This window comes from Notothenia coriiceps, unplaced genomic scaffold (genome assembly GCF_000735185.1).
Source record: "Notothenia coriiceps isolate Sejong01 unplaced genomic scaffold, NC01 NC01_scaffold00019351, whole genome shotgun sequence".
Lineage (NCBI taxonomy): Eukaryota > Metazoa > Chordata > Actinopteri > Perciformes > Nototheniidae > Notothenia > Notothenia coriiceps.
The window spans coordinates 151,324-168,089 of record NW_011352052.1 but is presented as its reverse complement, the minus strand read 5'-3'; the positions used below and the strand labels follow the sequence as shown (position 1 = coordinate 168,089).

General features: G+C 42.1%; 2 protein-coding genes across 2 annotated transcripts in view; both read right to left on the bottom strand.

The window, feature by feature from the left end:
* The window catches only part of LOC104951904 (H(+)/Cl(-) exchange transporter 7-like), a 3,360-nt gene extending 1,927 nt beyond the window's left edge, over window positions 1-1,433 (bottom strand). The window contains exon 1 of the mRNA XM_010778641.1: window positions 1,421-1,433. Coding sequence (XP_010776943.1) covers window positions 1,421-1,433 — 13 coding nt within the window. The remainder of the gene's footprint in view (window positions 1-1,420) is intronic.
* Window positions 1,434-11,823: 10,390 nt separating this feature from the next.
* The window catches only part of efna2a (ephrin-A2a), a 47,794-nt gene continuing 42,851 nt past the window's right edge, over window positions 11,824-16,766 (bottom strand). Inside the window, exons 7-8 of the mRNA XM_010778640.1 lie at window positions 14,276-14,341; window positions 11,824-12,585 (exon numbers count right to left, since the gene is read on the bottom strand). Of these exons, the coding sequence (XP_010776942.1) occupies window positions 12,461-12,585; window positions 14,276-14,341 (191 nt within the window). The 3' untranslated portion in view covers window positions 11,824-12,460. The remainder of the gene's footprint in view (window positions 12,586-14,275; window positions 14,342-16,766) is intronic.

The window sequence follows — 16,766 nt, the reverse complement described above, 5'->3', positions numbered from 1 at the left end:
AGGTGTTTTCTCCGTTTGATCAGAATGCTGAATCATACCTGGGGTGCCGATGAACAATTATCTCCTTGAATAAAAAAACACTTGGATATCCTGGGGATATAGCTGACAACATTCAAACTGTCAAAAGCGCAGAAGGGGAAAAGGGGAGCTAAAGCTAAATAGGTGGAAAGCCACACACACAACACACACACGATCACAACACACACAGACTTCCCATTAAGTAATGCGTGGCTTATAATCAACTGTGAACACAATGAGTCTAATTACAGACCCTCTGTCTTTCCATGCTACTGAATTTTAAGACCCCAGGATAATATGATATGTGCCTGGTAATTGATGTTCCCCTAGAGATGGATGACACACTTGTCAAATGTTCGGGTCTCAACGTGGGCATGTCTGAAATGATTATACATCACAACAATGATAATCTGATTATGTGTGTTAAATAAAGGCCCCTATATTCTGTTTCCATCAATATATACAGGTCTCAGATATATAGTACAAACATGGTCTTCGAAGTGTTTGTCCTGAAGACCAACAATCTTGTAGCATTACCCCATAATCCCTTGTTTCAGCCCTGTTTCAAAAGTGCTGATTTTCTGTCTGTTACTTTAGACGAAAGTAAGGAGCCCCTCCCCACGCCCCTCGAGAGATATTTGTTACAAAGAAACTCAATGGTCCTCTTAGAGGAGATTCAGGTAAAGGGTGGGGGGGGTTACCTTGGTTGCTGATTGGCTAATTGGTTACACAAGCCAAAAAATCGTTATGACATCATAAAGTGGCCAAAATCTGATCAGCTCATTTTCAGACAGGTTTTTATAGAAATGGATCAGGACAAGAAGAGAGAGAATATTTTTACCTGAAACTTTCAGAGTCTCTTTCCACAGAGGGGAAACATGTTGATGTAGAAGAGACATGAAGAAGTGGATTTTGGATAATAGGTGACCTTTAAAAGGATTTTTTTATGCTCTAATGTCTGCATGGGGTACTTTTATTAACTAACCGTTAGACAGAGCCAGGCTAACAGTTTCCCTCTCCTTCTTTAGTGTTTAATGCTAAGCAGCTAAGCTAACTGGCTGCTGCTTTATACATGTAGTTGGACATATCATGAGATTCAAATTAAAAGAGCAATTTAAAACTATTCCCTTAGTTTTCGCAGCATTTCCTTAGTCGCAACAACAATCCCATTGTCCTGATTGCTTTTGTTTGTTTGTGCATAATTAGCATGTGTGCAAAATCACTAATTTTGTCTTGAATAAAAAAAAGAAAAAAAAGGGATTTCCACCCAAAATCTCCCTTTCCAGAATGAAGGGAAACAGTGTTTTGTAAAAGTTGGCAGCGAAGATATTTTTTCCCTTTGAATAAAAGCTCAAGTTAAACTGAAGTAAATATTGATTCATTATGAATGTAATAGTCTAACCTTCATTGGACATATTACAATACATTTTTTAACTAGACAAATCAAAATGTTTGCATGTTCAGCTCGTCCTTTGTGCCTTGATTTGAGCTTAGTTCACATACAAACACCATGGAGGACGAGGAGAAAAAGAACCAGCATTTTTGTTGCTGCTACCTTTTACCTTTATTTGTATTCCCTAAGTTACTCCCGCAGGCCAAACATTGTGATTCATTTCTATCGAGATTGACATTTAACTTTCATGAATATTAATAAGACTGTTCGGACTAATGTCGCATTGCAGATGAATGAATTGGACACCTAACAGTTAGAGCAATATATTTGTTTTTATTTTCCAACAAATGTCCAAGAGAATCAGTTAGAAATGATTGACTATTAAAATGAAGTTTTCCCAAAGAAAGGTTTAAAAAATATCTACCATAGAAACTTTTAAAAAACACTCCAGCCACATTATCCACAAATACTCTGAGCTCAACAGCTTTTGTCTGTAGCTTGCGCAGTTTGAGCATTAGCAAGTACTAATACAGTTTTAGCGATACTGAACGATTTTGGACAGAATATTGCTTCAAGGAAGAAAGAAGTAAGTAAGTAAGTAAGTAGTGTGTGTGTGTGTGTGTGTGCACGCGTGTGTCTCAGTACCTCGTCAGTCACTTGGTTGGCCCTCGTGGTCATCTGCTCCACACTCATGTCTTCCCTTTTGCTGCTGTCCATTTTGGAGGTTCCCCCCGTTGCTCCGAGCTCGATATTCTGCGGCCTGAAAGAGAGGAGGATTAAGAGAGATCCCATCAGTGGGCATCGGCTATCATAAAACTCCAAGACTCAAACAAACCTGAGACCCAGCTTGACTGTAGGCAACTATAAAAAGATACTCTAAAGATGTGAAAGACCAAGAGCAAAGTACAGCACTGAGATATAATTAGCTTGATGTCAATTCAATGTTTTAATTATGGATAATAGATACTGTTTTCTTGAGAGCTATATTGAGATCAATATTTGGTAGTTTAGAAAATCTAATAACACACACGCCAAACATGTTTGGTAAAAGGTACCTAGATTCAGTTTTACATTAAGACTGAATACATAGAGCATTCTGTAGTGGACACACTTTAATCCAGAGGGTTACTCATATAAAATTAATTTGGAGAACTATTCTAAAAAGGACCAAACATGTCACTGCATGAAAACAACATGTTGATGTCAGGGGGAAGAAGGAGATGCAAAACCTATACAAATTGAGCCATTCCCCTGGAAGAGTGTTTGGAATCTGGACACACGCTTGCTGATAGAAAAGGAACAAGAAACTAAATCAATGACAAAGCTTGGATGACCATTTTAGTTTTCATTTCATACAGCCCCGTAAATTGCATGAAATGATGAGCCGTTTTGTTTCTTTTTAAGCCTACATGCTCACAAGGTCTGTAAGGGGATTGCGTAACAGCAGAGGTGATACAATCTGCTTTTGAATCGGCTAAAGAGCAATGGTGAAGACATTAACTTTTGTTCCTCAAAAGTAAAACAAAAAAATGGGGCCTTAGAAGTTCTCGGTGAGAAAAAGAAAGCTTTAGTTTTAAGAAAGCCCAGATACTTTAGTTATACTAGGCTACAAGTGATCTCATGTGACTTCCTGTGGAATGAACTCCCACAGTTAATCACATTAGGATAAATTGCATCCTCACTTAATAGCTCCATGCAGAGTCTATGTTTTTGATTAAAATGGAGATGTCATGATCTTGCACAAAATGTACCACAGCACAGCGGGCATGATGTGAGGAAGTGCCGCTGAGAGGTTTTCACCGTTAACCAGCAGCAGGAAGTGCTCATCGTGGTTGACCACTAAGGGCTACTTGTTGTGCAATTTAACATTTTGTTCTTAGTAGACTTTGGAGTTCAGGCAAGGTATAACTAAGAGAAGTGGATCAGAATAAAAGCCCCTATTATGGCACATTTCCACTGCAGCGGGGTAGCCCCGTTTAAGCGTCCCTAAGCGTCCTCGCTCAGGCCTTGGGCTGCCTCGCTGGCCGTCCGAGGCCGTGGCGCATTTCCATTACAGTTTAGGACCTGGGGTAGCAACGCAGTGTGGGCGGGGCATCTGTGCTGGGACATCCTGGAACACTTTCACATTTCGAGTTGTTCCGTCGAGCTCCCGCTGGATTTTATCATCCCAAATGAGATGTAACGTCGTCACCTCCTCGGTCGACCACGGTGTGCTTTTCTTTGACGTCGCCATTTTTGTAGCTTCTCCGTTTACAAAAATGCTGTGTATAAAAATGCTGCAAGACGATTCTCTCTGACCAATCAGCAGTCGAGAGTGTTGCCGTCACTAGTTCAGCCCTGGCCTGATAGAACCACGATTTTATGGGGCTGGAAAAAGAGGGAAAAAGTACCCGCTAGCCGTTGCTACGCTATATGGAAAGGCCACCAAAAACTGGCCTGGCCACTTGAGGACGATTAAGGACGCTTAAACGGGGCTACCCGCTGCAGTGGAAATGCGCCATTAGAGGTAAGGATCGGACGATTATGTCACGACGTTATCCTGGCCAGTATTTTAGGATTCCAGGTATAACCCCTACACTGACGGATGGAAGCAGACAGAACTTGAGCAATGCTATGGGTGTGGTTTCACTGCGTTTTAATCCATGGGGAAACATTCTGATCACAGCATGATCTAGGCTACCTTGCAGAGAGGTTTAGCAGATCAAATCCTAACTATATCTGATTTGCGCATCAAGTGATCTTCCTGCAGCCCAGCGTCACAGCGTGCACTGAATACACCGGTGTAATGTCAGCCTTTGGTGCACAAGGTAACATGAGATAGAGATCATTCAAAGTAAACAACTTGAGCTGGTTTTTCTGTGATGCAGGAACAGTGTACGTTTCAGCAAAGACGTGGTTAGTCATAAAACACAAGCTCGGACTTTTTGTTTTGTTTTGTTTTAAAGATCAGGAAACAGCTGTATTCCCTTCTTCCTCTCCGGTCTACTCTTTCCTTTAAAAGTTCAAGTAGCATTTTCCTGTTTTTCTAAATGACCCCTGAACTTTGAGTTGCCTTTCAAACCTGCAGCAACCAAACATCCTGAGATAGAAACAAAAAGGGAAAAGGGAAAGTCTACTTGGCAGACAGTTCAGATGATTTAATGTTGTTGACTCTGCTTTTTTGCAAATAGGGCACTCGGTTCACACAGGCTCGACTGCTTTTCTAACCGATTATTGAACTTGGCAAGATATTGATGTGCTTTTACCACCATAACACTGTAGGTGAACTCATTTACACACAATGCTTCATTTTGAAATGTCAAACCACAACAAGAGCAGATGAACATGTCAACACTTACATTTCAATAACAAGTGCCAGTAAAGCGTAAACCTCTCCATCGCTGAATATTGATCTATACTCATGAAAAACTGATGAGAAGGTTACAGCCTAGCCATACACGGGTAAACACTAGATCTGTTTATTCCCTGAGCAATTTGAGCCCATAATAATACAACAGGAAGCCATATGTTTTCACACATCACACCCAATAACAACCCTAGACTCTGACACCACTTTACATGTGTTCACAGCCACAAGAAGAATCATTTACCAAGCCTATAGGACATTCATGTTGAAGTGTCCTGACAGCACCAACAGCCTGTTTCTTAACACAATAGCTCAAACAGGGAAGCACATTTCTTGTTCTTCTACCCAAACCTGTTCCTCCAGATGTGAGTACACCACACACTGACATCTTTTCTTATTCATATCTTTCTATATGCATATCCTCCAGCTTAATCTTTTTTCACAAGCAAGCTTAAAAGGCTACTTTTTCAACAGTTCCCCAACACCCACTCCTCATTGATGACAACCCATTACGGTTAAGTGTGAAACGTTTTGGGCAGGGTGGTTTACTGATAATGCTGACCTAATGTTACAATAACAAACAGCCAGAAGGAAGGTCAATGACATCATGCTGTACAGGAAAAACATAAAAGAAACATGACGTTTAATTTCTTTCATAGCATTATGTGTGGGAGGGTTTTACAAATCGTCAACTCTTTTTACTACAGCAGCCAATCATAATGGAAGAAATAGGTACACGTATGATATTGTTAATCATTTCCATCGTTTCATTTAAATATATGCAATACTGTGTCCACACACACCTGACCAGAAGTGGAAGAAGTACTCAGATCTTGTACTTAAGTAAAAGTATAGGTACCAGAGTGTAGAAATACTCTGTTACAAGTAAAAGTCCTGCTTTCAAAATGTTACTCAAATAAAAGTACAAAAGTATGAGCATCAAAATATACTTAAAGTACTCATTATGCAGATTGGCACATTTCAGTATAATATATTATACGTTTTGATTATAATTATTGATATATTCAATGTGTTTATCAAGCTGGTAAAGCTAGTTATTATTGCTTTGTATACTCCAGGGTCGATTATGAATTTACTCCAGGTGTAACTAAAGTCTCATTAAGAATGATCCAAATCGGTAAAATAACTAAAAAGGTATACAACAAATGAAGTGGAGTAAAAGTACTATATTCTCCTCTGAATTGTAGTGGGGTAGAAGTACAAAGAAGCAACAAATTGAAATACGCAAGTACAGTACAAGTTCCTCAAAATTGTACTTAAGTACAGGACTTGAGTAAATGTACTTAGTTACTTTACACCACTGCACCTGTCCTTGGTTATCTCAACAGCAGAGGAAAACAGTAAAGTGCTGAGCAAGTATTTAACGAGGTTCACTTGAAAAACAGGTGACTTTAGGCTCGATAATAAAAGTAAGGAAACACAGTGTCCCACACCCAAGACACCAGCGTTGTGACTGTAAACTCCCCAACATGACACTTTTAAACTGAATTAAAACAAGTTGAAAACGACAGAGAACAACGCCGAAGTGTCTGTCAAAGCATATAAGGTTTTCTTACATTGTTTGAAAAGTTTCTGTAGTGTTGTAAACAAGGTATCCGTTGAGAACTCGTTAAACCAGCTAATGTGCGGCTAGCTGGGTAGTTAGCTACTTCCGCTTCCCTGTCAACTGCCACAACTCGAACAACTATGTTGACAGGCGAAAGGAAGACAGATATTTATCTTGGGAGTCAATACTTACAGGTAAACCTCCCCTTATTAAAAACCAGCTGGTCACTCCTCCTTCTTCACGGTATGTGAACTTGGTAACTTCTGGATTCCTTCAGTGGCTTTTCACCGTGTGGTCGTCCCGAAGTGTGTCGCGTGGTGCCTTTATGGACTGTAGGAAATATCGCGATTTCCAAAGCCGAGCAAATGTTTACTGGCTTTATAAATACGGAGGAAGTTTGCAACTAAGTAATGGTGGAGTACTCAGATATTATACTTAACTCAAACAGCACTATTCACGCAATGAAAAATGCTACAGTCAAATGTGTACTTAAAAGGAGAAAAGTAGCACCAAAAAGGGAAGTACTGAATATGAGAAAAGTTCATGGCCTAATTTTTTGGGGATTAATTGTAATTCAAACAAATTCTCAGAGGAAGGAGTTTTCTATGAGCTCTTGAATGCAGCACATGGTCGTGCGCATGTCCTGTCATATGACTCCAGAGGAAAGAGGCGCTGCTCATTTTCCCCACATGAGTGCAGCATTTACCCTTCACCCAGACCTCCCCCTCCCCTTCCCCCCTCTACTTTACATGAAGATAGACTGCTGCTGAATATTTTTCATAGTGCTTCTGAGAGGTGCTCTGAAATACGAGCCTCTAGCATTGAATGTGTAATTCCCAAAGTTTTATGGTTTAAACCACCAAAGCCCATTCAAGGTGACTGCAAAGACACCGGGCAGAGTGCCAGCCAAGATATCAACTGACAATGTCTAAAAGCCTAGTGTTTTTTTTTGTTACCCTCTCTAAGGCCAGCTAAATATGTGTCCCTGTTGGGTCACCTATCGCTTAATACCTACAAGCTGAACATTTTATAACAACTCCAAATTTGCACAAGGGATGCTCCAGAGACGCCCTCTTTGAACTGCACACTGTGCCTGAATGGTGCCCAGCTCTCTCTACCCATGTATCTTTTATAGAGTCTACATAGCATGCATTATTCAGCAATAACACACGGTCCATCTGGACTCCTATGCATGAGTGTGTGGTCTATAGTTAACTTTCCTGCTGTGCGATTTCACCATTTCACGCCACATCCAACAGTGCTTGAAGAGCTATTAGTACTTCCTCTGTAATTACAATTATAATGTGAGTGTGTTTGACAGGGGATGTGTGTGTGAGGGAGAGTGCGAGAGGGGAAGGAAGTAGAGGAAAGAAAGAATAGAAAGTAGTGAGAGTAAGAGTGATAGATTAAGAGAATGTGTAATAGTGACTACAGATGGCACGTTCAGGATCAAGTTCTTTCATCATGCAGTTCCTCATTAATAGAGCGCTGCCCTAATTCCATAATTCCTAAATCATGCCAGTTAGTTGAATACGAGGAGACAAAAATACAGGGTAGAGAGGAATAGATTAGCCTATAGCCCGATAATGTGTCAGTGAGAGCGAGAAATCAACACAGAAAGAGATGAAGAGAGGAGAAGAACGGAGCGGGGTCGCCATCTGCATTTCCTGGCAATTCTTTTTGGTTGTTGCCAAAACCAACATCTTATAGGCCAAATGTATTCTCGCCAATTAATTTCCCACGTGTACGCCAGCCAATGAAAATAGCTTGAATAATCAGGTGATTAATAAGATCTAGAAGACAATACATGGGGATAAAACAGTGTGTGTGTGTGTGTGTGTGTGTGTGTGTGTGTGTGTGTGTGTGTGTGTGTGTGTGTGTGTGTGTGTGTGTGTGTGTGCATGTGTTTCACTGGCACAGCCCAGATCAGCAGTTTCCCATGATTTGAAGCAGCACATCTGTTAAATCCTGGCGCTGTTCCAGTCAGATCACACATCCATCTTTCCTCTCACAAGGATTGAGACACGGGAAGCTTTCAAGGCCACGCTTGATGGGGCTTAATTTTACGTTAGGCCAATCCCACTGGTACCTGATAGTTGTCAGGGCGAAGAATTGGCTGACCAAGCGTGCGTTTCTATATTCACAGATAATTTCATTCCCTCGTCTCCTTTTCACTGAAATCTACTCTTCCTCCGTTTGAATTGGGCTCCCATATGAAGCAATTTGATGGAAACCAGAGACATCGATAGCCATTAGCCCGCTTTTCACTGGAGGGCCAAACATGGACAGCCAAGGTTCATCTATTATTCATGCGCCTCACTTTTCCCCAAAAACAACGTTTCTGATATTCTTTTTGCACCAGCGGCAACTCAGTGGTTTCAAATAACGCTTTCAGAACAGGACTGATAAATGTTTCAAGCTATAGCACTGGCCGGTGCAAGCCCTAATGGGGGGTAAGAGTCTATTGTCCATCTGTCTATTCAAGTCTGGATCTAAAGAAAACCTACTGAGCTCAAAGAGGAGAGGAAACATTTCATATGCAATTTTTTGGGACATTAAGCCTTTAGGCATTAACATAATTTAATGGTTCCATGTCTTGCTCAAGGACATCTGACTTTTGACATACAAGTTTTGGCAAAATGGAGAAATACTTTAAATTAGTACTACATTAAAGTTCTACTTTTGTACAACTACAGACATATTATTTAGAAAAAGGAATTACGAGGTAAAAAAAAAGAGACAGTGCTGGAACACACATTTGCATACCTTTCTTCTCTTATTTTTGCTTTTTTTCTCTCTAAATAATAGAAACATGTTACCTCGTTGGGCCTCAAACATTGATTACAATTAAACAGTATGAAATTATTAGAGGGTAATTATGTTTTTGGTGGAAATTTTAACAACTCATTAGTCAACTTTCTGTCCAACTGCACCAAATATCCAGACTGAGCAGAAAAAAAAAACAATCATGCACACTTTTACTCACTATATGCAAATATTAGGACTTTAAGATAAACAGTTTCTGGTGCTAATTCTGCAATGAAAGTGCATTGCATCTGAAGTGTGACAGGTGCCTCAACTAAACCGATTTTTCGTAAGTGGTCACAGTCCCAAACTGTTGATAACAACATGTTAAATCTTGAACAGTGTATTTTAAAACCTCATCATGTGTATTTAAAAAAATATTTGTTTGTGCTTTTATAAAACCAATGAAAGTGAGAGGGAGACTGGAAATGTTGTGGCTATATCAAACAGAGCTAGAATAAAAACTGGGGACTTGTGTAACAATTTCGGGTAACAAAGATCTCGTATCATATGTTTTTTTAAGGAAAATCTGAAAAGTCAATCATAACTATAGATCTAAAGTACATTTTGTTGAGTTTAAAATATAATATTTCCCTCCAAATGTAGTGAAACAGATGTATGAAGTAGCAGAACATGGAAATACTCAAGTAAAGTAAACAATATGTATGTACAGTTCTTGAGGAAATGCACTTGGTTCTTTTCCATCACTGAGGCCACACTGCTGGAAATCTGATGGAAACAAGAGACGAAAGGTTATCAAGCTATTCAGCCTCCATGTTGTCAGCAGTTCAGATTAGCTGTCACATCACTGAGGGAGAAACAGCTGAAGATTGGAGAAAGTGATTTCATCTGAATAATTTCATGCTTTGACTGGCAGAGCTCAATGCTCACCATCCCAAGACTTAGACGTCGGAAGAAGATAGACTGAGCAAAATAATGTCAAGGTGCAGTCTAATATATGAATATACAATCATGTGTCCTTTGGGAAGAAAAACAAAAACCAATCAAATGAAAATTAATTCACATCTCGGCTAAAGAAATTCCACTCACTTGGATTATTTCGAGTAGACAAAAAAACAATCTTTATTTGTGTGTTTCTCTCCTCGCTCTGACTTCTGTGTTTACTTTTGACTGACTGACTTTAATGACTGAGGTCAGCTCCCACAAAAACATCACAAACAGAAAAGGAGACAAACTCATACATGACGCTCAGACCTGGAGGCATCCTACCACTACCAACCATGGATCACAAACCAGAGAAGAAGAACGATAGAAGGACAGCATCAGTGGAATAGAAGAAGAGAAAACACATTTTTTTTTAATCTTCCACAGGCTATACCCCATCACTGCATCCCACACAGGAGTAATTAACAGTGATTTTAAATGCTACAAAAATAAGATGAAACGTGGAAGGAAGTGCTTCCCCTTGTTTGTGTGTGTTTGTACATGTGTGTATGTGCATGCCATGTCTTTGTAAATGTCTAGATCTGCATGTGCTTTTCTACAAATGCCTGTATGTGTGTGTATCTGTACAATGGTTGCCAAGTGTTTATGTATGTATGTGTGTGTTCACAGTGCTTACTCATAATGTTCACTTCCCAACATTAAAGAAGTCTCAGTCCCATGACACACACACACTTTCTCCTCCGATCCCTCTCTCTCTGTGCAGTTCCCTTTATAGTCATGTCCATAAATGCTCCAAAAAAATCTCAGAGGAACCGTCCCATTATCAAAGACTGTGTTCGTGTGCTTGTATGTGTGTGTGCATGCGCGTTTTTGTGATGCTACCACACAAACACACACACTTCGCCTCATTTGCCACAGTCTATGCGCTTCCCTTATTGGTTTAACCCTCGGACCCAGGACCAGCTTCAGTCAGTATTTATGTCCATTGTGATCTAGCCTGGGCTCCGAGGGCTGATTTCCAGTCAGTTTCACCCTGTGGGTCCATTTATCTCACGCCCAAGCTAATCCATCAACGACCGAAAGCCAGACAGAGGAAACGGTGTGAGGAGAGAGGTTGATTATTCCTTCTTTTGATGTCTGAAAAAAGGGAGAGCACGAGAGCGGTAGCAGGGTGTTTCTGATTTTCCCCCATGAAAAAATATATCATCATTACAAACGAGATCTGAAGGTTTCACAGTGGTCATGCAACTTGAGTGTCGCCTCCTTTTATTACCTGTTTGTCTTCGTTCACTCTCCTCCTGCCCGCCCACACCATCCCTCAAAAAAACCCAGAGCCAGTCCGAGACAAAGGTACTGTAAGTGACCACAGTCATAATAATAATACAGAAAGACAAAGAGGTGGGTGACCAGTGGTACATTCATACATGAAAAAGTCATGGTTCCAAAAGTCACCCGACCCAATCGACATTAGTCAGTGCTGAATACACCTGTGCTAGCCAGGCTGTGATAAATGCTTTGTTTAGAAACATGAATAAGACAGAACACATCCCACCAGAAAATATACACCTTGCCCAACCCACCCAGAACTACACACACCCCACCCTCCCTCTGAAACAGGCTATGATTATACTTGTCCTTTTAAATGTGTATCGTCTCACAAAAAAAAAAAGTCAAACTGTTTGCTTTTTATATCACACTGCTGTAAACTGAGTCTAAACACATATACCATTACATTTCCCATATGGCCGTCGTTATTTAAATCTGTACCCACATTGTCTACCCTTTCTTTTTTCTGCAGGCCAGGTCACTTTCCTCCTCTCCATCTCTACACGTTCGCTCTGGTTCTCGCTGTACTTGGACCTGGTCCAGGTAGTATAGAATTCCAATTACAATGCAAGCTTGGCCACTTCCAATTCTTGGTTTGACAATGGGATAGCAATGTGAGAAAAATCCAATTTTTGTGCATCCAGGCCTATCGCTTAATGCATCCTGCCGTGATTGGATGATAGGAATTGCGCTGGAAGGACAAATTTAATCATAGCCGCGGCTACATCTACCCCATCAGTGGCCAAGAGTCAATAGACAAATCAAAAGGACCCCTTGATATGAGTGCAGAGTCATTCCCCTTGTGTTTTTCAGCCGGGAGTCGCTGGTCCACCCAGACTTCAGGGATCAGGGATGGAGCACAGCTTCCCACACAGCTGGAGCCCCAACCCTCTCAGCCAGGCCGGGGGACGGTGTCCGTGGCTGGGCCATAGAGGGGGCTGGCAGCGGGGGTGGTTGGTGGTCGTATAGAGGTGGAGGTGGGAGAGGGGGAAGGGGGGGACGGAGACAGAGGGCTTCCCTGAGGGGTGGTGGATTTAGAGGGACAGCCAGCCCAGCCCAGCGACCCTGGGTGGGAGCTCCAGGAGGAGAGGGAGAGGGGTCACAGCCAGGAGAAGACTCCCAGGAGCAGAGAGGCCAGAACAGCTAACAGGGCCACGGACCCTGGCCTCCGGCACGGACCTCCGTCAGTCAAGAAGGGCTCCGGAGAATCATATCCCGACCCATCTGAAACAGAAAAAGAGAGAAACGACAAAACATCTGAACTGAGAGGGACACACAGACAGACACCAAGACAAGACAATCTAAAACAAAGCGAATAGAGGAGGGAGTGGATTTACAGAAAGACAAAAGGGTAGACAAGTAGAACTATTACGGGGGGGATGTGGAAATGGAGTGAAAAACTACAAAACTCTCACGCTTCAAAAGCCAGGAAAAATGGCAGGGAGTAGACGAGAGAGAGGGATGAGGGGAGAGGAAGGGGGAGAAGACGACAGCAACTGAGCTCTGCAGGGGGTTTAACCAACCTAATTACAGTTTAATCACAGAGGCTCAGAATCTGGCAGCAGCTGACACACACACACACACACACACACACACACACACACACACACACACACACACACACACACACACACACACACACACACACACACACACACACACACACACACACACACACACACACACACACACACAAAGACACACATCCTCTCACACACATGTGCTCTGAGCTCCGCCAGTGACAATATTTCACAGATGAGACGGAAGTTGCATGTCAGACAGATTGCTTTAAGAGCACAAAAAAGCAGAATCTCACAGAGGAGCCAAATGACAGAATAAAAGAACGTATGTTGTTTCAGTGATTACGGAGGAGAAGAGATTTTCCTTCCCCCTTAGCGAGAGATGGAATGATTTGAGTCTGGAAATCTGCGAAGGCCGACTCATCCTTTTTCACGAAGATTTTCAAAGCCGTGTCATTATCTAGGGAGACGTGTTTCTAGCCAGGTTTGATTCTTTAGTCAGGCTTCGGTTGAAAACTCATGAGGAAGAATCCGCCTTTGAAAAGTCTTACAGGTAGATTTTTTAAGATAAGGCAGGTGTAAGTGGAGCGCCACAATCTGCTCCCCATATATTCTTGAGTTATTTTTAAATGGCACTATCACAGGCCAACACTGTCAGAGGAAGCTATTTTCAAAAGAGTATATCTTATCCGGCTGCATGCTGTTTGGAAGAAAAGACTCTTTTTCCACAAGCCTGATGCATAAGGAGAATTTTATTAAGAAAAATATGAAGTGTCTATTATTAGATTAGGCTTCTACAGTATGCGATGGGTTTATTATTAGATTGCTCTCTTGTTTCTTATGAGCGAATGCAGCCAGCAACGTTTTAACGGAGCACTTTCAGCCTGCTTTCTTTCTACAAGGACAGAAGTTCTCCCTCACACCCACTGTGATGTGATGTGATTTGATGTGAAGTGCGTATGCCACTTTGTGCTTTTGTGTGCATGCGCCTGTGCTCACTTGTGTGTGCTCATATGTGTGAATGTGTGTGTGTGTGTGTGTGTGTGTGTGTGTGTGTGTGTGTGTGGTGTGTGTGTGTGTGTGTGTGTGTGTGTGTGTGTGTGTGTGTGTGTGTGTGTGTGTGTGTGTGTGTGTGAGTGAAAGGTGTTAACGTGTTGCCTGGCTGGCCTGTGAATCAGAGCAGAGAGTGTTGCCGGGGCAATCTATCAGACCTCTTATTCCCCTCTAATTTTACTTTGATAGCCAATCTGGACCTTTTTGCGCATTGGGTCTCAAGGCGTGTGTGTGTGTGTGTGTGTGTGTGTGTGTGTGTGTGTGTGTGTGTGTGTGTGTGTGTGTGTGTGTGTGTGTGTGTGTGTGTGTGTGTGTGTGTGTGTAGTTAAAGCATGACTTACCTGGAGGTCTGACATACACCTTCAGCTTTAGACATGCTCGCCCCACGTGGTTTGGGTGAGGAGACGCTGTTAAAGAAGCAGAGATTGAAAGAGGAGATTAGTTGAGAGATAACGCGATTTGTGCCGCTGATTGAAATCCTAAAGTCATTTAACACTTAAGAAATGTGATATTAGGCTCATAATCAGGTGAGGGCAAAGAGACTAGTGTAAACATACCATTTGACCTGTTTATGAATGAATCAGATTTGGGGTATGAGAATGCTATAGAAAGACAGCATTGGTTTGGGTTTTGAATGGGATTCTTTTTACAATAAGCAAAAAAGGATACACCAGCCTTCTACTAAGGTCACCTAGCTAAATGCCTTTATCCGTTCAGTTGATATTTTAAAAAGTGGCGCCTGTTCTCACACTAATTTAATACTATTCAAATGACCACAAAACAGCTGACACAAGCTGAACCCGGGGCTTTCAAGGTCCCTCAGGAGTCTGACAGGAGGGTCATAGGTTGGATTCCCACAGCAAATCAACACCAAACTTTCATTTAACCCCAATTATTTTTAAGCCACCATACCTATTTATGGGACTGCAGGAAGAAACAAGACATCCTTAGTTAATCACAGATACAATGAAAATCATTACACGTCAGAATGTTCTATTTGGTACATGAATAAATATATTTGTAATTTTTTCTTCTTGTAAAATCACTAATTAATACAGCAAGCAGAACACAAATACACTTCTGTATTTGAATGTCAGAGGTGGTAACTCAAGGGAAGGTATTATGAAGAAACACTCGTTTGTCATAATTTGACATAAATGTATTCATTTAAGCAGCCTATCACTTCCTTGATGACATTTATTGCTTCAAGCTGCCGGAGAGTTTTTTATTTTACGGCCTTTCAAGTTCTCTTAAACCCATGCTCCCGAGCTCATGAGCCCCCCTAAACATTCTGAGCTCTTCAGGCTATGTAAATAAGTCTTTGAGGGATCAGCCCGCACACTGGGATTCAGTCACACTCACATTCATACCTAGGGGAAATACCGGCTCTTCCAATCCACCTGACTTGAATGTCTAAGGAATTGGAAAGGAAATGCATTCAGACTCCCCACAGTCGCAGGTCCTCCTTGCTGTGAGGTGACAGAGCTAACCACTGAGCTACACCGGCTGAATGTTAAAAAAACGTACTGTGATTCAAACTTCAAAGTGTAGTAAATTAAATTGAATCAGGTTTCAACCCCAATTCCCTCTGATGTGAAATAGAGCTGGAGACCTTAAAGCAGATGGTGACCAAATCTTTGACCGCTTGTGCATGCGGGGGGTGCACACACACACACACACACACACACACACACACACACACACACACACACACACACACACACACACACACACACACACACACACACACAAACACACACACAAACACAAACACACACACATGCCAGGATGTGCACACACACACACACTGGTGCTTGCAGACGTGTGTGTGGAGACCTATTGGCCTTCTCCCTTGTGGAAGTCCGTATAGCCAAAGCCCCGTGTGACCCCGGAGAGGACCATCATCAGGATCTGCAGCGCACAGGAAATAAATCTGACCCTTCCTGTGACCCTCTCCTCCCTCGCTTTCTGTCCACTTCTCCTCCCTCCACCCTCTCTCTGCCCTTCACCTCCTTTAACCCTTCCCCGTAGCCCCCCTTCCTTTGCCTCAAATTTCTTCAAATCATCCACCTAGAAACTGTATCTTGGTCACCTATGAAGCCTGGCAAGCTATGAAACAAACTTTCTCTCCTGCTGCGTCCCTTTGTTTTGTGTCCCCTGCTGGTTCACTGACAAATGACTACATTTTGGTGACAAAGAGCTAAGTGGAAAGATATCCCCCATCCCCTCCATCCACCCGTTGTTTCTTTTCTCTGTGACCTCTAAAAATGTTGACTTTTGTCATTTCTTGAAAGCCTTATCAGCTCTTCCAGTGCCTCTGTTTCCCAGCACATCCACAATCCAGCCTCTGCTGAAAAAAGCCATTGAAAATCACTCAACCTCATCAGATGGCAGCTGGGAGAAGTAAAGGGTGGAGCAGACCTGTCAACATGTCAACCTCATGACAAATACACACACCAACGTGCACACACGGGCACACACTCACACAGGTTTGGCCGCACATCCCCATCACAGGTTGATGATGTGTTTTTACTTTGTGTGTGTGTGTGTGTGTGTGTGTGTGTGTGTGTGTGTGTGTGTGTGTGTGTGTGTGTGTGTGTGTGTGTGTGTGTGTGTGTGTGTGTGTGTGTGTGTGTGAGTGTGACAGTGTGTAAGAGCTAGTGAGGGACGGTGAAAGACAAAACATGCAGGGTTGTCAGTCAGGATGATGGACATGGCCTTTCACGGACTCACAATCACTTGACAACTGACCCCACAACCAGTCACACACACACACACACACACACACACACACACACACACACACACACACTCCCTCTCTCAAACACACTC